We start from the raw sequence: 22,011 nt of genomic DNA on the forward strand, positions 1-22,011 counted from the left end.
CCCGATAAAGCATTTTGTACTTTCTTTTGCCTGAAATGTATGGAGATAACGAACAGTATTCAAGCTAAAAGGTCCATTAAACAATAAAAATTTTGAAACAGAGCAAACATGGACCTCTAAAACATCAGAGGTGGGATCAGGTGCCATTGAGGAATGAGCATCGCCTGCCGACCGGTCTCACCCGCCGTGTGCCCCTTGTCATGATCGGGAAATAACGGAAAAATCCGTCGACAATTCAGTGTGTTAATAATGACCTAACAATTAGTATGAAAAACGTCAGTCAGCATTTGACTTAATGATAAATTGTATTTGCTGACAAGGTCATTGTATCGACCACAGAACTTAGGAAATGACGACTTTAAACGAGACTTGATATTCTTGTTCCATCAATTTATTTGTCAATAGCTTACCTCGTTTAAGAAATTGTGCATACGTAGAGCATGCTCTTGCGTATCTAATCAACTGAGAGATATAAACCCCATATGCAGGTGATGAAGGTATATTACTGCATAAGTAAGGGAAGTTGACGATTGAAAAGTTAAAGTCATCATGTTTATCATAAAGCTTGGTTGTTAGATTACCATTAATGTCTTTTTCTAGTAAAATATCCAAATACGAAACAGATGTGTCAGACTCAGTGGCATCTTTTATTTCAAGCTCACCGGGATATATCGTATCGACATACAAATGGAAATATCCATTGTTAATTGACAGTACGTCGTCGATATATCTAAATGTCGAGTTGAAGGCACAGCAAGTGTTTTCTTCTTTTCACGTATAAGATTTTGAACAAATTCTGCTTCATATGAATACAAAACGTAGCTCTGCTAATAAGGGGGCGCAACTGGTCCCCATGGGAATTCCAATAGATTGTTGGAAGTGGTCTCCAAAAACCACATAGATATTGTCAAACAGAAACTCAAGCTTCTTTTTCATATCAACTTCGGAGTACTTGTGTGAACAATCAGAATGTTTTTTGACAAAATAATTTTGCAAATGACCAATGAAAAGAAGTGAGAGTTCAACCCCGGGCTGGGAAGGAAGTGGGTATCCTTATAAAAGTGAATTTCTTTGTGCTTTCTATATTAATATTCCTTCACTTAGGGCAGTTATGTTAGTTTTAGAGTTGTTGTAAAATGTGCTTTATAAATAAAAATTAATTTCATTACAACGTGTATTGGTAACGATCCTCTAATAAAACTAATGTCCAAATTACTGTATCTCACTTCCATTCTCAATGACCGTGTAGTGTAGAGCAGCGCCGCTAGAATTCCATCGGTATCGAAAGCAAGTTTTATGACTTGCCTAGATAGTCGAACGGTCTAGCGCGCTTTTCCTGTACTGCTAGGAGACAGATTCCGTAGGTCGAGAGCAACCAGGGAATTAATTTCCTAAAAACGTTATATAGTCTTTAACAGCCAAACAAATGATTCCCGAGTCAATGACAAATATCAATCAAGGCATACATAAACCGTATGTCTTTGGGATTGTTTACATGTTTTACTACCGTGAGAAGTGTAATTATCTATTAATCACCAGATTTTCTCGTTTTTAGACGAACACGTAGTAGTTAATGATTCTGAAATATGATATTTTTGCATATTTATAAAGAAACTGCTGAAACTGCACTGTTTTCAAACAATTTATAAAGAACTGATTCTGCTTATTAGGATTCAAAAGGCATTTCCGTACGAAATATTTCTTCCTGATATCTTGGCCTCAGATTCTACTAGATTTAGTCAAGGCGTATTAGACCAGTCGTTTAATAGCATTCTTGTGATACTATCTTCACGAACAATTGGAGAGCATGAGGATTGATGGAGACATGCTAAACACCCAATCAAGAGCAGGACATTGAAAATTAAAATTGAATATTTATTCCATTATAATCACATTACATCTAGCCATTCTCTTAGACATCATTCATGTTTAGCAACACAATAGGAATTAAGCAGATCAGGTCAAGAGATATCGAATATCTTTATCAAATTAATTATGGATGTGTATTTTCAATGCATACTAATTCATACTAATTCTCTCTGCACAGATAATTATATTAATAACTTGTGGACATCATGTTCGATTCATACCAAGAGAATATGGAAGTAACATTACTTTGTCAATAGCAGAGATATTATCTCATTTGTAACATATTCATTTATATATATATATATATATATATATATATATATATATATATATATATATATATATATATATATATATATATATATATATATATATATATATATATATATATATATATATATATATATATATATATATATATATTTAATGATCGAAACGTTTTATCCATTTATGTAAAGATCTTCCGATCTATATGACATGTAACTTCTTTTTGAAAGCAATGCATAAGAAAAATATAGGCCTAGATAATTTTACATAAAATAAATTACACACTCATTTTCTGTTCGTAACGTTAACACTGCAGTAATTTTTTTTCGATTTTTGGCAAAAGAATTATTTCTTGACTCAAACTTTACGTTGATCACATTGGATTTAACGTTTCTTGATTTTGAGCATTTTCTATCGTCAACTTCCCTTATTTATATAGCAATATACCCTTAACACCTGCTCCCAATTCGATACGCAAGAATATTACACATTCCTTAAGCAAGAGGCCCATGGACCTTAAAGGTCACCTGAGTATCATGTATCAACTTTCAAACAATTGAATTTGGTTCTTATTTTAAACCAGAGGCCATGAAATTCACAATTTTGAAAGAGGCACCATTGCTTATCATAACTATACACTTAGTATGCTTAGTTTTATTACTTAATACCCAGAGGCAGAGCAGAGGAACAAAGAGAAAAATGCATTTCTATTATATAATCAGTAGTGCCCCACCCCAAAGGAACCCCTGACCCTGGGGCCGCACATTTCACAATTTTGAAAAAGGCACTCTTGCTCATCATTAATGTTTGATTAATACCAAGGAGCAGATTTCAAAGCATTTTCAGTACATAGTCATTAACCAACCAACCTCGGGTTCCTCTGACCCCTTCAAATTCACAATTCTGGAAGAAGCACCATTGTTCATAATAACTATGTACTTAGGCATACATCGACATAATATCCTTAGGCATACATCGACATAATACCCAGGAGCATAGGAGTTTCAAAGAATTAATTAATGCATTTCCACTATAAAAACAATAGAGCCCCACCCTTACACCAGAACCCCTGACCCAAGGGCAATGAAATTAACAATTTGAAAGAGGCACCCTTCCTCATCATAACTATGTACATTGTTCATTGATTTAATATCCAGGACCAGAGGAGAAGATTTTTCAAAGAATTAATGCATTTTCACTATGTAATCAATAGAGTCCTACCCTTACACCAGAATCCCCGACCCTGGGGCTATGAAAATCACAATTTTGGAAGAAGCATCCTTGCTTATCTTAACCAATCACTTATTTTATTTCACTTATACCTAGGAGTAGAGAAGATTTTCAAAGAATTAATGCGTTTTCACTATGTAATCAATAGAGCCCCTCCCTAACACCAATACCCCTGACCCAGGTGCCAAGGAATTCACAAATTTGGAAGAGTCACCTTTGCTCATCATAAATATGCATTTGGTTTGTTTGCTTAATACCCAGGAGCAGAGAAGATTTTAAAAGCATTTTCATTATACATTTATATTCAACATAGCCCAAGCTAGCACCAGACCTCCTAATCTTGGGCCATGAATTTCATTTAGGTAAAGGACTCAATGCTTATTACAGTCATGCTAACAGTTTGACTGCTTATTTTGTTATTACAGCATGTTAAAGCCACTAACTGACATCTACTTTTCATCATAATATCTGACAAGTCTATATAATATCTGATAAGTCTACATAATATTCTGACAAGTCGACATCATTATCTGACAAGTCGACATAATTTTCTGACAGGTCGGCTTGTCAGATGTTATGTCGACTTGTCAGATAATGATGTTGACTTATTGAATATTATGTCGACTTGTCAGATAATTATGTTGACTTGTCAATAATATATCAACTTGTCAGATCTTTATATTGACTTGTCAGATATTTATGTTGACTTTTCAGAGACTTATGTTGACTTGTCAGAAAAATATGTTGACAACTGATGGCCCAATCTGGGCATGGACACATTTTTTTATGTTGAATTTTTGAACTCGTGAATAAGTGACAAGTACACAAAAAAATCTGACAAATCGACATAATTATCTGACAAGACAAAGATAACATCTTACAAGTCGAAAATTGTACACCATTGTATGGTGTACAATATTACATTGTACACCATACAATGGAATACAGAATTACGAATCGGTTAACGTTGGACTCCCGACCGATTAATCAGTTAATCGTATCAAAATTTCTATTTTATCATGTAGACTCTATTGAAATAAACAAGAAGACTAAAAGGGTGTTAGTATATTTTTTATTTCAATTTCAACAGACAAACAAGAGGCCCAAGGGCCTTAACGGTCACCTGAGTATAATACAACAATTTAGAGGATCTATAGAGTATAAAATGAACTGAAAGATGAAGCTTTGTTGCCCAAAAGCAAGAAAAATAAGATGATCAGGATCAACAAAATAATTAGTCTAGCATTCAGTAACAGTTCATAAATTAGGTTCTAATTTGTTCCCCCATTTATCACCATCACCATACAGTATATCAACAAACTATCAGTGCTTCTATACTATTTTATTCCTTGTTGAAAACTCTTAAATTGGCCTCTCTTGGTCTTTGATGAACATTTAATAAGACAAGTTATTTTTGTCTCATTTTTATTTATCGATTACTTAAAAGTTTAACTGATCATTAAAACTATGAAAGTACTTTTTGTATTGTACAATAAAAATTCTTGCATAATTCTCTTATTATATTAACCTTTCAAGTACATTATTTACAGTGATTAATTATCAAAAGTAAATGGCAAAGGGGAATAACTCCTCTCAGAAGAATACAAATTAATAGAGCCCTTGCCAGGACCAGAACAATTGACCAAATGGTCCAGATGTTGAAAAATCTGGTAAAAAAAATACCCTTCCTTATTAAAACATTTACTTTTTTTGCCTCTGATATGCCCAGGTGCAGAGAAGATTTTTAAAGAAATAATGCATTTTTACTACAGATTCACTATATTATCAATAGAGCACCCCTCCTCACCGAGAAACTCCAGAGCCTCTGACCCTGGGACCAGAAGTTTGCTCATTATAAGTAATTACTTTGTTTATCTGCTTAACACTAAGGAGCAGACAGGATTATTAAATAGAATTAATGCATTTTCACTATATTATCAAGAGCCCCATCCTTACGCCAGCACATCTGACCCAGGGCTCATGCAATTCACTACTCTGGAAGAAGCACTCTTGCTCATCATAACTTTACACATAGTTTCTTTGCTCTTTAACCAGAAGCAGAAAGGAATATTTTCAAAGAAATTTTGTTTTTTCACTATATAATCAATAGAGCCCCCCCCCCTTTTTTTCACCAGAGCCCTTGACCCTGGGGCCATGAAATTCACACTTTTGGAAGAAGCATCCTTGCATATCATAACAATGTACTTAGTTTGTTTAAATAATACCCAGGGGCAGAGAAGAAGATTCTCGAAGAAATAAATCACCTTCACTATAGGATTTACATAGCCCCGCCCTAGCACCAGAACCTCTGTCCCTGGGGCCATGAAATTCATAATTTTGGAAGAGAATCCTTGCTTATCATAACAATGTACTTAGTTTGTTTAAATAATACCCAGGAGCAGAGAAGATTTTCAAAGAAATAATGCATTTTTCTCTATATAATAAATAGAGCCCCACCCTAACACCAGAACCCCTGACCCTGGGGCCATGAATTTCAAAATTTTGGTAGAGGGCTCAATGCTTATTACAATCATGCCAACAGTTTGACTGGTTGATGTCCAGGAGTTAAGAAGAAGATTTTTAAAGACTGCATTAATTTTGGTGGTTTTAGCCCCACCCCTCAGGCCCCAGGGAGGCAGGGACCATGAAATTAACAATTTTTGTTCACCTTCACCCATAGATGCTATATGCCAAATTTGGTTGAAATTGGTGAGCGGTTTCAGAGAAGAAGCTAAAAATGTTCAAATGTTAACGCACATCGCACGAAGCACGTCGCCGGACAAAAACGGATAGCAATTGAAATAAAAATAATGAAAATAATGATAAAAGGATTTTTCCAATTTTGACCGGGCTAGCTAAATGGGTTACCGCTCTTGTAAACTTAATTCCTTTTGACAGTCAAGGGGTCCCTCCCAGAACCCTCTCCTGTAAAAAGATGAAGGTCGAAATATGGGATCCAGGGTGTTAGGCAGCCCCTAGAACTATGTACTCTTATAACTGTATTATACGGGATTTTTCCAATTTTGACCGGGCTAGCTAAATGGGTTACCACTCTTGTAAACTCAATTCCTTTTGACAGTCAAGGGGTCCCTCCCAGACCCCTCTCCTGTAGAAAGATGAAGGTCAAAATATGGGATCCAGGATGTAAGCCAGCTCCTGGTTCAAGGTTTACCTTTTCTATCCATTGTCATCATTTTGGTCAGGCTAGCTACATTGGTTTGGGGTCCTCACTCTTCTTGTTTAAGTGATGTCTTTGAAATTCTTCTTTAATATGTAATATAATGAGTTATTCAAGTTTTTTTTTTTTGAAAAAGAAATTATTAGGACACTTACGGTAACTTGAATAGGGAACCGGTAGCAGCATCCGGTTCGCCATTCGAATAGTCAATAGGGAATAGGGAATAACCTTCTAACTTCTGATTGCCCTTATCTCACCTCATGTTTTTAGAGGTCCGTATTTACTTTGTTTCCAATATTTTTTTTCTATTTCAATAACTTTTGATCTTTTGAAATTATAAAATGCATGCTTTTACTAACTCAAGTTCGCAAAAAAAAACGTATCCTTATGGTATTTCATTTCAGATTTCTTCAATCATATTCAGAGAAAGGCGGTTGTAAAAGTAAAACCATAAACTAAACGCTGAAATAATATCATTTCCTCTTCTGAATAAGAATAAACATTTAAAAATTACCTGAATAACACCTATATACATGTAAGAGACAAACTGTCAAATTAGTGTATAACTTAGGGTAAAACTGCCCAAGAGATAAACAATCTTGGTGGAAAAAAAGCTTACAAAATCTTCAACGTTAACAGCAGCGATAAAAAGATTCTATCTCGTTCAATTATACGAATGGATCACATATAAATGCCTTATTTTATTGTATCAATTAAAATTTTATGATATTAGCTCTGCAAAGATTTGCATTCAGAACTTTCGGACTGGTTTAGAGTTGAGTATCATTGTGAGTTTGCTAATGATCTTTATTGATTCAATCAAATTAATAATTGACAAATCAAAATTATGAAAAAGCCTGAAGGCTAAATCATCAGAAAATCGTTGAGATCAAGCATTACTGACTTACTTGACGATTTTTTCCTGACTTTTTTTGACAAAGACGGATATTCTACTTTCTATTTGGATAGTTCGGTGCATTGATAAACTTTCTCTATTTTATTCAATATTAGCTTCTTAATTTTTTTAATGAAACCTCATTCTTTTTTTTTAAATATGCATTAGGTGACAAACCAAAGGCACACTTAATAAAATCATTATTTCTACATCTAAAATGCATGCAATTGATTTCAACGAATAAAGTATTCATTGTAATTAAACAAAGCATTCGTTGAACGCCTTGACTTTCTGTTTGAAACGAATAATTTTTTTCATATTTGTTGCGAGCTTTGAACAATATTTACGCCGTAGACATTTATTATCGGCTTTTATAATTGTTACTTTGTCTTTTAAATTAGTAATATGTTAAAATCATCAGGGTTCGACGGAATGAAATGTGAAAATAACGAATAGTAATCATCATGAAAGTCCAAATAAACAGTACAACTTGTGAACAGAGTAAACACGGATCTCTGACAACAGAAGATTAATCAGATGCCATGGAGGAGTCAGTCACTCCCTGTTGATTGGTTACATTGTCTTATTTCCCCATGGCATGCTCATATAAATGGAAAAAATCCATACACAATTCAGTGTTTAAAAAAAATGACATAAATATTGCATTATTGTCCTTACAAAGAAAGATACAAAGCGGGTTCAAGTAAATATTCTACCAGGCCTCCTTCTTTAGTACTCTTTAAAATATTAACAGCAGTGAAGAAAAAACTTCAGGAGTACTGTACAACAGTATATTTGAGAAGTAATGTAAATCAGATGTGGATACTCAAAAATTCCGAGGAACTTTTAGAATTTTGAAATTGCAATATTTTTTTTTAAAAAAATAAATAACATCAAAATGTACGATTTTTCAACACTTTATTCAACCATTCCCAGCGTGGCGCAATGGTTAGAGCGTCTGCTTTAGAGTCTCGGATTAAGGAGTTGATCCTTACGTCGCGATTTCGAATTTCACTGCTTGGCGTGGAGACCGGTCCTTCGGATGAGACCTAATAAACCGAGTTTCCATGTCGCAGTAGGTGCTGGCATGAAAAAATATATATAACTCGTAGATTTACTTGCGTTGTCATTGACCATTTGCAAAATTATTTTGTTACAAAGCATTCGAAATCATGTCTTCCAATAATCTGTTGGGATTCCCATGGGTACCATGGTATTATTTTTGTATTCATATGAAGTGGAATTTATACAAAAACTTCTACACGAGAAGATGAAAATACTAGCTGTCTTCCACTTTAACTCGACATTTCGATATATCAACGACTTATTATCTATCAACAATAATTACTTTCATTCATATCTCGAATAGATATACCCCAGTGAGCTTGAAATAAAAGATACCACAGAGTCTTTCACATCTGTTTCATATCTGGATGCTTTACTAACAAAAGACGTTAATGGTAACATAACAACAAAGCTTAATGACGTGATAACTTCAACTTTTCAATCGTCAACTTCCCTTACTTATGTAGAAATATATACTTATCACCTGCATATGGGGTTTATGTTTTTCAGTTGATTCGATACGCCAGAGCATGCTTTACCTATGAACAATTTCTAAAACGAGGCAAGCTAATGACAAACAAGTTGATGAAACAGGGATATCAATAGTCTTGTTTGAAGCCATCATTTCGCAAGTTTTATGGTCGATTCATTGACTTTGTCAGCAAATACAACCTATCATGCTGACTAACGTTTTTCATACTAATTCCTAGGCTATTATTTACACACTGAATTGTCTTAGGATTTTTCCATTTTTCTCGATCATGACAAGGGCCACGGGGCGGGTATGACCGGTCGACAGGGAATAGTTACTCTTCCATGGCACCTGATCTCACCTCTGATGTTTTTGGAGGTCTTTATTTGCTCTCCCCGATCTATATTGTTTAAATGGACTTTGAGCCTGAATACTGCTCGTTATCACCACATTTCATTACTTTCATTCATATGTCGATCTGATATATCCCAGTGACCTTGAAATAAAAGATACCAAATTCTGACATATCTGTTTCATATTTGGATATTGTACTAGAAAAAGATGTTAACGGTGACCTAAAAACAAAGCTTTATAATAAACTTGATGAAATCTAATTTTTCTATCGTCAACTTCCCTTACTAACATAGCAATATACCCTTATCACCTGCATATTGGGTCTATATCTCTCAGTTGATCTGATACGCAAGAGCATGTTCTACCTATGATCAGTTTCTAAAACGAGGCAAGGTATCGACATACAAGTTGATGAATCAAGACTATCAACAGTCTCGTTTTACGTCATCATTTCGCAAGTTCTTTGGATGATACAATGATCTTGTCATCAAATAAAATCTATCAATAATTCAAATGGTGACTGACGTTTTTAATACTAATACTAATACGTCTATGGGATTTTTCGTTTTTTCTCGATCATGACAAGGAGTAGACGGCGGGTGTGACCGTCAACAGAGGATGCTTACTCCTCCATGGCACCTAATCCCATGCACCTCTGAGGTCTGTTTTGCTCTGCTGCTGATTTGTATTGTTTGAATGGACTTTTGAGCTTGAATACTGATTACATTAAACATAAATTGGAGATTTGTATTATTTCTTTTGAAATCAATTTGATGATAATGACAGATAATTGATGCTATATAAACATCACTTTTTTATATTAGAATATATTAGTGTATTGATAAATCTCCTCTGATGTGTTTTATCCAAAATGAAATTCTGTTTTTGCCGAACACAAAGACAACTTCAATTACTTTTTTAGAAACATATGCACTAGTTAGCAAAACAAAAGGCATACTTAAAATCATCATTTCTATATCTAAAATTAAAGAAAGCAAATAATAATGTATATATAGACGCAAATGCACACATTGTCCCAAAACACATTATTAGATTAAAACAGGTTAATGTGTCATTATTCACTTTTGAAAATAACTAATGCAATTTTTGTGTGTAAGTGTGTATTAAATAAATTAACACCGCAGACATTTACCGATGGCTTCCATTATTTATACATATTATTCCTTTCAAGCATTAACTGCACTAAAATCGTTAAATAGAATACAAGATGTCGTTAGTTTTAAATTACAAATCATTAAATGCGTTGCAACATGGGTGATTTGTAAAATTTCCAATTATTTATGTGTTCTTGATCATCTGCGCCAGGAACTCAAATGAAAATATCAAATATGTATGATGTACATCACAGAAGTTTTCTTTGCTTTACGCATTGTGGCTTACATTTACGTCGAATATGATACAGCACATAATATCGAGTTAGATATTTTTTTATGATGTGTCGAAAATACAGATATGTTGTATGTTAAATACTACATGTAGAATATTTAGTTTGTAAATATTATTATTCATTGAAAATTTAACTGTAAAAAAAGAAACATGTACATAAGTATTTACACAGTATTGATAAATCTTGAAATATTGAATATTTTGACGCAAAACAACAAATATTAGATAATAGTATATTATAATATAACATAATTCATCCGTATAAATTGATAAAATATTTAATGTAGTTATTGAAAGTTTACCATTAAAGTTTGGGCAGTTTCTATTTCTATACATTTTATGTATGCACTGTTACAACGCACTTTCAAAAATTGCGCATTTTGAAAAAAAATTTCAAAGTGCGTTTAATTTGGGACCAAGTTAACGCACTTTAAAATAAAAATATTTCTTTCCAAGTGCGTTAATATCGACCATATTAACGCACTTTGAAAATCAATATGGTCAATATTCTTGCAAATTTTAGGTATGATAAATAATTACTAGTATTTGAACCTGTTTGAATGACTTTTCGGTGATGACGTCACTTCAGGATCTGAGATATAGACGTTTTAAAGATTTTAGGGGTTGTGTAGTTCCCAAAGGTTCTCATAAATGTAATAAAAGGGAAGTGAGTCTTTTAGTAATAATGGAAGAATGATTGTTTTGTAGCACGTTTCTTTTTTTATTTCCAGTCTATAATAAGTTCTGTAGACGTATGACATAAAAGCATCGCATTTTTCTTAGGGGAAAAGTTAAGATTTTTCCATTGAAAATCATTTTCCCACAGAATATGACGGGTTTTTTTAATATAGTTATTTGATAAGCATTTAGAAGATGAAAAAAATGTTTGTTCCTGCACAATATGATGAATTTTTTTTTTTTTTTTTTTTTTTTTTTTTTTTTTTTTTTTTTTTTAAAACAGTTCTTTGAATTTTTATGCATTTTATACAAGTTGATTTTGTAAAGCTACTTTGGCCAAAGTATAGTCAGTTGGCTATTGTTGCCTAGATCACCGTAATTTTTTCAAAATGCGTTGCCACAATGCACGCAAAAGGCAAACGAAAGAATGAACAAATTCGATGTGAAAAAAAATATATACAAGCCCTTCAAAATTATTTTCATCCAATTGAAAACAATTGAGAACCCCCCCCCCCTTCCCTCCACTCCCCACCCCAAAAAATGAAATCGTAAATGTAACTCTGCGTTGTGAACATACTTATACATATTTATTTGCTCATTTCATAGGTCTTTTGTCAGTGGTGTCTCACCAATATTATGATTATGAATATGATTACTGATTCATTTCATATGTGAAAATAACTATCAAAATCTTTTACTTAATTGGAAACTATATTTTTAATGAACTACCAATGTATTATTTCAAATCAAAATCCACAAAAATAAATTTAACAACTGTCTAAAATATTTGCGAGTTATTCAACTGCTACGGACATATTGACATATTAGATTGTTCTAAATAGCAAAGATAGATCGATTGGACATTTGAACGGTAAGACGGACTGTCATTTTTTGCTTTACGCTGATGCTAAACAGCGATGGTCCTTCATGTATATCTGTGTTTAAAAAAAGTTTTGGGGGCTGTATATAAAATCGAAGAAATGGAAGACTAAGCCTAAAAAAACATTCTGTTTAAAAAAAAAAGTCAGCTTAGAAATACAATGTAGTTACTAGTATCTATTTGTCAATTTTACCAACTTTTAAATATTTGTTTGGATGCACTAGGACATGTTCTACGACATACATAGACTTTAATATGAAGCTTAAACACAAAAAATGGATATATGCACAATAATTTAAAGTATGACAATTGTTACATTATTTACAAGATTGTTTATTGTTGAAGGATTTGTCGTTTATCAAATTTTGAAATGTTCCATTACATAAAAACTATATAAAGGCAAAGTTGCCGTAAAAGTAAATCTGGAAAATCTAATGGCAATTTTCTCACTCATCATCTGGAAAATTGAGTCTATTTACCTTTTGTAGATGAAAACGAGGTATCGCGGGTTGACACACTAATGAAATGAAAAGTTTGTGTTCAAGATTAGATGCTTCGTATGTTTTCTTTATCCACGTTACAACCCCCCAAAAACTTTGAATGTACACATTAACACATTTTCTTATTTTTCATATTTATCCTTCAATTCGACATTCAAATCCATCGAAGAAATTTTATTAATTAAAAATACCCATTTTCCTTGCTACGTTGATTCGATATATCCCTTTGAACTCGAAACAAAAGACACTGCAGAATACGACGCATCTGTTTCATATTTGGATATTTTGCTAGAGTAAGACATTGAGAGCAAAATAACAACTAAACTGTTATATGGATAAACGGGATCATTTCGACCTTTCTATCGCCTACTTCCCCTTTTTGTAGCAATATACCATTTTATTCTGCACATGGAGTTTTATATTTCTCAGTTGATTTGATAAGCAAAAACACGTTCCACGTACAAACAATTTCTAAAACGAAGCAAGCTATTGAAAAATAATTTGGTGATACAAGGATATCAGCAGTCTCGTTTGAAGTCATCATTTTGCAAATGCTATGGTCTATACAATGACCTTGTTAGCAAATACAATTTATCGAATAGAACGTTGACTGACATAATTGTAGAAAAAATGTATCATTGGGTCGTATTTTGTTAGGCCTTCGTTTTTATACTGAATTTGACTACAGAATGTTTCGTATATCTGATCAATACATAGGGCTCATGGCGGGTGTGACCAGTCAACAGGGGATGTTTACTCTTCCTAGGCACCTGATCGTTTGCCCTTCATTCTAAATAATACATGACCAAAAAGATCTCCATCTCTTATAAAAAGTTAAAAAAAACCGTGACGGAGATGCCGGACAATTGGATTACTAAAATAATGTTAATCAAAACTGTACACCACAAAGAACTTTTTATATATCTTAAAAGATATCAGTTAAATGTAGATTCATCGTATCTAATTGGATAATAAATCTAGGATTGATTTATGAATTTTGAAAATTACGAAGAAAAATGAAGAGTTAAAAAAAGAAATTTTGTATTTGATCATTTTTATTAATTGTACTTCCAAATAAGAAATATTTACGATACATTTTTTTTTTACTTTTTTTGTTGTTGTCGTTGTAAACTAATTTAATTTATTCTAAAAATACCTTTAACTCACCTGTTGACACTCCTCCTTGTAATAGAGACAATACCATAAGAATACAATACTCCGCATACATGTTCCTGGCTCTCACACCTGTTTATTGTGCTGTCTGTTTACTTTGAAATGCCTTCTAACTGAAGCTGCTCGCTAAATAAGTATCAATTCCTGTCAATTCAGAATCAACCAACCAAGTAGGCGCTGTTGTCAAGGTCTTCTTTTCATATTTCTTCATAAATTTGTCACTATTTTAATTTTTTTTATTATTTTGTGTCACTATTATTCCTAGTTTAAAAATTCTAGAGAGCAATTACTATACAAAGAGTACGAGAGTTATATGATGTTGAAATGACTCTATTAAGCAAATCGATTAAATACTTGTAGATAATTAATCAGAATTTATTCGATTTTCCCCCATGAGTGGTAAACCATATTTAAAAAAGGGTGAAAAACGGATGTATCTACTTTTTTCTCTGATAATCTCAATAAAAGAACATGTATCTGCTGAAAGTGAACACTTGTTCGCTGATCTGTATACCACCATGACATACAGGGTATTCTTTTATCTTTGGTTTGCTGACATGTAGGCAGTGACCATTAGTTTATATTGACCCTCTCAAATCATCCGTTCAGTCTGTACGTGGTACGCTGTGAAACCGAAGTTTCGAAACCTTACTGCACATCTACAAGACACCATTAATCATTTTCCAAAAGAAGTTTTGGCGAAATACATGTAGAATACTTTTCCCTATAAACCTGCATTAATGCACCCACACTTTCAAAAGAACCTTCTGGTATTTTGTTGGTACCCAGGTCCGTTTTCTTCTTCTCCAAACTCGTTTTTTTTTTAATTTTAAGCAGTAACCATTTGATCTTTTGGAATAGATATGTGGTGTGCTATAGATATGCAATAAGGTTTCGGAATTTTCAATTTTACCCTGGGAGCTAAACGAGGGTCAAGAGGTTTTTTTTTTCTACAAAATCCTGATTCTCAAAATTCCTCTTACAATTTATAGAGTAACCAAATCATCTTTAAGACATTGATTGATGGTGTCCTTTAGAGCAATGGGGGTATTAAAATTTTCATTTTCAACCTGCGCGCCACATAGGGGTTGAAAAATGACGTTTTTTCTACAAAACAATCCTGATTCCCAAAATTCCGCTTACATTTTATGCAGTAATAATTTCATCTTCTGGTGTTCTGAGGATGCGCAATAAAGTTTCGAAAGAGGATGGGCGAACAACGCGAGCGCAATGCCTATAGTGCAACAAACATGAAGGTGAAAAATTATATCTCAATTATAACAATTTTTTCTTTGATATTTCATCTAAAATTAAAGTATACTTTATGTAAAATCTCCACAATTTGCATAAATCTCACAAAGATTGAAATAACTTGCCTACGAGATAGCATACACACACTAGAGAGGGCAAAAAGTATCATTTTCTCAAACTAAAACAATTTTTCGATATGAGCGAGTCTTCGCTCCATATTTTTCAAAGTTTGTCCTCAAAATTTGCGAAATATATACATTTTTGGGTCAACAAAAACATGGAGCAAAGAGCCACTATATCTTAAAAATACACTTTTATGACACAACATTCGTATCTTTCCGAGAAAGTCCATTTAGTCAAGGGTAATATCACATACATGATTTAAATACCACTATTCATTAAAAGCTGTGTAGCGTAGTGGTTAGCGTGTTAGTCTCAAAGGAAACTGCTACTCAGAATTTTTATTGCTAGAGTTCGAATGCCACGAATACCACATTAATTTTTTTAAATCACAGCATAATTTTTGCCGAGAAAATTTTCCTCGGAAAAGTTTTGATTATCTTAATTTCATAAATTTCAATAAAGAGAACTTTACTCTAAATAATAAATTCACAAATTGATATGATTTTTAAATTCCTGAAGCTAAAGGCATTCAGCGCGCCTTGTTCACCCATTTCCTTTTTATTTTAACCCCGGGGGTCAATTGAAGATCGAAAAGTTATTTTTTATGTAATTAAAAAAAACCTCTTTCCTTGAACTCCTCTTCCTAGAATTCCTCTTTTATAAATATTTAAATCATCTTTTGAAAAGTGATGTCCTGTAGATGTGCAATAAGGTTTCGGAATTTTCATTTTCAATCTGCGGACCACGTGGTGGTGGTGGTTGGGGGGGGGGGGTGGGTTCGAAAAATGACCCCTTTTTTTTTTTTTTTACAAAAATCCTTGTTCCTATACTGAACTCCTGTTACATTTTAGGCAGACCCCCAATTATTTTTGGAACGTGATTGGTGGTGTCCTATATATGTGCAATAAGCTTTCGGAATTTTCATTTTTAACCTGAGGACCCTAGAGACCAATTAGGGGTTGAAAACAATGCAAAATACCTGATGCACAGTGCATTGTTTCATGTGCAACAGAAATATATTTGCTTTAAGGGTTGGAATCTCAACCATTCTTATACCCGCATTTTTTAAAGAAAGTTCAGGTATAGTGTTCTTCCCTCCGTCTTTCACACTTTCTTCCTCGAACTCCTCTCACGATTTACTAGGAATTGTAACCAGTTCAACTTTTTTTAATATGATTGTTTGCGTCCTGTTGATATGCTACAAGGTTTCGGAATTTCATTTTCACCGTTGGGGACAAATGATGTTTTTCATAGAAACTCGGTTTCTGGTTATGATGTCTGAAATTCATCAAGTTCCAATTTTGTGCCCGTATCCCTCTTTGTGAACCCAGCCTACCAGAAGGTCCATGATTTCAACAATTTTATCTACATGTTCCTGTCTACATAAGTTTGAGAGTGGAAACTGAAAATTTCTTACTTTTTCTCTCTAAGTTCAAGAGGGATAAGGATACTTACATACTGATATGATTAATCATGGCCTTACTGCTCGTATAGAGAAGATTTAAAAGATTTTCCCCTTTAAATGTATATCCCCATGTAAAACTTTGATTCTCCGTTGTAACCCCATCCTATCCACTTGCCAAGATTTGAATATTTTTTATGACATTTACTCAGAAAGCTTTCTTTTAATTTTTGTTATATCTGCATGGTCCATGGTTCTTGGGAAGATTTTCAAAACATTTGTAGACCACATATTTTCTATTTCTTCAGCTTATACAAGTAGCTCAGCTTAACTTTTTTAACATTTAATATTCATTCATTGCCTGGGTTAAAGAACAACATGCGTTTTGCCAGACCAAAGTCAGAGGCCGTCAGACCAAAGGCAAATCGTTTGGTCCGAGAGTTCGACAAAAAGAATGTTGTCCGAAAACACAGTCAATAAATGTTTTGTTATACCTTAAGCCTTTCGAAGTTTATCTTGCGCTGGCCTCAATGTTTGCGATAAATATGGCGACAAATGTAAATTTCATACTAGTATACCCGCATAATGGATTTAACTCGGTCAATTTCGTAACTGTCAAACATTAACGAATGCAGAGACCCCCCCCCCCCAAAAAAAAAAAAAAAACGTCATAACTATATATCCAACATCTTTTCTACCGGTCCAGCATTTCACCGAGCGGCCCAACATCGATTATTTTTTCTAGACAGCTAAATGAAAAAAAAAATTCAAAATTTATCATTAGAAAACACTTTTAAACGTAAATTCATATTGAAAATAATTTTAAAGTAAAACAATAAGTAATATTAATGAACTCAATGTATGTTCGGTTAAAAAGAATTTCAAATAATTAATATCATTCAATTTACAAAAGCCATATTACACAAGTTCTTGGCTTTTATTAAAAGAAGAGGACATCATTTCGTTTAATAACTGGAAAAGTTACGGAGAGGGGGAATGGCGATGCATAAAATGAGGAAAAAATTGATAAAACCATCTCTGTTTAAACTATAAAAATGCATTTAGACAAAATACAAATAAAGAATTCTTCCATTATTATCGTGTGATTTTCTTGTAAATAATGTTTGATTCAAAATCATAATAATAAATGACCAAATAATCTAAGTTCATATGATGACGTACAACAAGTTTTACATGAACTATAAAATGTTTCCGAATAATTCAAACATGCACTTTTTAACAGGAAATCCTGTGAAAGTTTCCATATTGCACAAAATAACTTCGGTAAATTGGTTTTTATTTTATAGGACATAGTTTACCCTATTCGGCGAATTGAATGTCTTCAATAAATTTATAAAAGAAACTTCCTGAATTCGCATCTTCACTTGATAATTTTTGTTACATAATCGACATTGTTTGTCTTGTTATGTTATGAAATAACAGTAACTGAAATTTATCACGATATGTTTTCAAAATGTCTTGCGGACAAACAACTTTGCCAACCTTAGCTGGATTTCACGAAATTTTGTCGTCTAAGCAACAAGAAGGAAGACGGGCGTGAATGAAAACACCTTATCTCCTCCTATTCTGTTGGTAGAGGTAATAATGTGATTTGTTCATGTCCAATATGTAGTCATAAATCGTTTCTTCGGGCCCTATAGAGCCATCTCTTTGCAATATGCAACAATTATATTAACAAGACCAACCATTATTCTATATCTTTATGACATTATTTTTTCTGTAATATGTACGTTTGCTTGATTAGTAAAACGCATGTTAGTTTCTAATAATGATTCACCATTGATCTGTTTACAGAACTGCAAAAGACTATAAAATGTTGCTGAATGGATTTTTGTGTTATAAGCAATTATTTGATTAATTTTAAACACTTCAAATCCCCAATTATGGAATAATGTTTACTACTTAACTTTTACGGCAACGCATTTTGTGCCTGCATTCTGTGCATCATAGTTTTAAACACTGCAGAAATAAAAGTCCTTTAATTAGATAAATACTCGTAAAAATCAAAAAAAAAAAAATAAATAAATAAATAAATGCGTCGTAACGCCAAAAATGCCCCCGCAGGCAGCCATAATTTCAAATGCCATATTTAGTTTTGAATTTGTATTCGAACTTCACCTGTATTTTCTTGTAAAATACCTGCATATGCAATTTCTACCTTTGACATACATCCCTACAGGAGTTAGAGAGCGGAAACTGAAAACTTCTTATCTTTTCTACGTTCAATAGGGATACCTCTGTCAAAAATCAATGGACCATGATCAAATTCAAACTTGACCTGTATTTTCTGGTACAATATTTGCACATGCAATTTCAGCTTTATGTATACCTACTCCCTACAGGAGTTAGAGAGCGGAAACTGAAAATTTCTTATTTTTTTTCTAAGTTCAAGAGGGATAAATCTGTCAAAAATCATCGGATCATGACCAAATTCTAACTTCGCCTGTATTTTTTGGTAAAATACCCGCATATGCAATTTCAACCTTATAGATACATCCCTATAAAAGTTACAGAGCCGAAACTAAAAATTTCCTCTTTTTTTCTAAGGTCAAGAGGGATAACTCTGTCAATAAATCATCGGACCATGACCAAATTCGAACTTGACCTGTATTTTCTGGTAAAATACCTGCATATGCAATTTAAACCTTATACATACATCCCTACAAAAGTTAGAGAGCCGAAACTGAAAATTTCTTATTTTTTTCTAAGTTCAAGATGGATAACTCTGTCAAAAATCAATGGACCATGATAAAATTCGATCTTGACCTGCGTATTTCTATGACGTATATATATGTAAAATTTGAGTTGAATTTGTGCAACTGTTGCAGAGATAATGAACATAAAGTGAATGATGACGGAATGACAGAACAGAGTAACATTATATGCCCCGGCCATTTTATTGCAGGGGCATAAAAATGTACAACATAATAAACAAGATGTATTTGTGAATCACTGATGCCCCCGTATGGCAGCTTATGGCGAAAGTTAAAGTTTCTCAAATGCAAGTGAAACTCCAAGGTCAAGAGATAAAAAAAGATGTTACCCAAAGAAAAGACTTGTGTCATTGGACATACCTGGTAAATATGAAAGTCTAAGCACCAACCATTCAATATTTATGGTCAAGGTTAATGTTTTCTTAAAGTGGGTCAAACTCCAAGGTCAAGGTCAAAGGGTCAAAATTAATGGTACGCAAGGGAAGACCTTGTCATAGAAAATACACATTCAAATTAAATAAGCCCTAACACCAATCGTTCAAATGTTATGCCGAAAGTTAAAGTTTTTTCAAAAGTAGGTCAAACTCCAAGATCAAGATCAAAAGGTCAAAAAAGTTGGTATCTAAAGGAAGGTCTTGTCACAAGGAATATACCTGTGAAATTTGAAAGCCCTGGTACTAACTGTTCAAAATTTATGGCTAAGGTTAAAGTTTTTTCTAAAAGTGGTCAAACTCTATGGTCAAGGTCAAAAGATCAAAAATATTTACACCCATGGAAAGGTCTTGTCACGATGAATACACATGTGAAATAGGAAAGCCCTAGCTCCAATTGTTTAAAAGTTATAGCTAAGGTTAGAGTTGGGAAATTTTTGCAAAAGTGGATCAAACTCCAAGGTCAAGAGGTCAAATATGTTGGGTAGGTACCCAAAGGAAGGTCTTGTCACAAGGAATACACATGTGAAATCTCCAACCAATCAAAAGTTATTGGTAAGGTTAAAGTTTTTGCCGACAGACAAACAGCTATCCAGGGCAAAAACTATATACCCCCGAATCTTCGATTACGTGGAAATAAAACTTGTCCTATAGATTTTGACAAATAAAGTTCTATCATAGAGTTTATTGTAGCTTGTGTTGAAATGCAAGTATTACAATACATAAGCCAACAGTCATAATTTTCATATCATTCTTTAACATAAGAAATCTGCAAAAAACAATTCTCTCGTCTATACCTTTATATATGTTAAGGACTTCTGTGTATTTAAAAAAAAAAAAAAACAGATCCGCCGCTTCCTTAAATGAAGGTTGATGGAGGTGTGTTTTTCTCCAAAGAGTAAATATTTTAGTTCTTTTTGCCACAAAGTTTAGCCAAAGCCCCTCTTAATTTTTTGTCATAGTACCAGTAAATAAATGGATTACAGACATGATTAAAGAAGCAAACGGTGTTAAAGAATCTCCATGTATTCAGTCCTGCATCTGTAAGTTGTAGCGGATCAAAGTTTTTATGGGTGTGGTTAATAAAAACTACTATAAAACTTGGTATATAAGAAATAATGTACACTGCTATAACAATGAGGAACATGAGACTGATTCGGATTGAGGCGCCGCCGCCATTTGCTTTCGTAGGCATTTTCCTTTTCCTCATATCATTGGCTTGAGAAACGTGATCGTTATTGTGAAGCAGTGTTTCCTGGTTGGACTCAGCTTGTTGCCCCATGTTACGGGAACTGTTTTGTGTCTGTGTTCTTTTTTTCACTAACTTAATCGCCCGATACACAGTCTTACAAACTGGAACATAGAGAAATGACGTAACGATGACGTTGGCCAGAGTCAGAAGAAATAGACAGGTGACGTATATGGTTGAAGATGAAGAAACTTCCATTACCATTCTACAAACGAAAGCCGTAAAGTTCTGTCCTCTAAATGATATTTCTTCTTCTTTCACTCCACTGTAGAAAATTAATGGAAAAGCATAAACACAAGACGCCAATGAAATAAACACTGTAGCTAGGCGCTTGGTGGTGAGTGACAATTGCCGACCAAACGGTTTACAAATCAAAAAATAACGTTGCAAAGCTATTACTAAAAGGCAATGGGCAGAAATACCAGACAAAGTTGTGAATATAAAATACATAGTTCGGCAGACTATATCATTTGGAAAGATGAATGCATATTCGTCAGCTAAAAGATAAAAAGTTCCTTGCATCAAGCTTCCAAGTGCATCAACCATAGCTAGGAACGGTATGAAGTAACGGGAATCTCCATTGGTCTGAATCCAGGATGTGTAGAGCGTAAACACCATTATATTTCCTGAAAAGCCCGTGACAATGCCCACGCCCTTTATTATTGTGTTGGGTAAAATTACAGAGGCATACTCGTCATTCTTTTCCCTTGCGAGAGTCTCCATGTTGTCCATGATAGATAATTCAATCTCTTTTCTGTATAAAACGTTAGGTGAAAGAGTGCACTTGACATGTTTTTAAGAAATTAAGAGATTCATGTGCAGATTTCCCGGTGTAATGACTATACATGGAGA

The 22,011-nt window shown here is 33.5% G+C and overlaps 1 protein-coding gene across 1 annotated transcript in view; it reads right to left on the reverse strand.

Annotated features, from left to right (window-relative positions):
• LOC133204431 (uncharacterized) overlaps positions 1–14,071 on the reverse strand; it is a 32,429-nt gene extending 18,358 nt beyond the window's left edge. Inside the window, exon 1 of the mRNA XM_061340157.1 lies at positions 13,963–14,071. Coding sequence (XP_061196141.1) covers positions 13,963–14,023 — 61 coding nt within the window. The 5' untranslated portion in view covers positions 14,024–14,071. The remainder of the gene's footprint in view (positions 1–13,962) is intronic.
• Positions 14,072–22,011: the final 7,940 nt, after the last annotated feature.

The sequence above is a fragment of the Saccostrea echinata genome, unplaced genomic scaffold (assembly GCF_033153115.1).
Source record: "Saccostrea echinata isolate AGI-Se365-2 ecotype Australia unplaced genomic scaffold, CSIRO_AGI_Sech_v1 ptg000053l, whole genome shotgun sequence".
In the NCBI taxonomy this organism is placed as follows: Eukaryota; Metazoa; Mollusca; class Bivalvia; order Ostreida; family Ostreidae; genus Saccostrea; species Saccostrea echinata.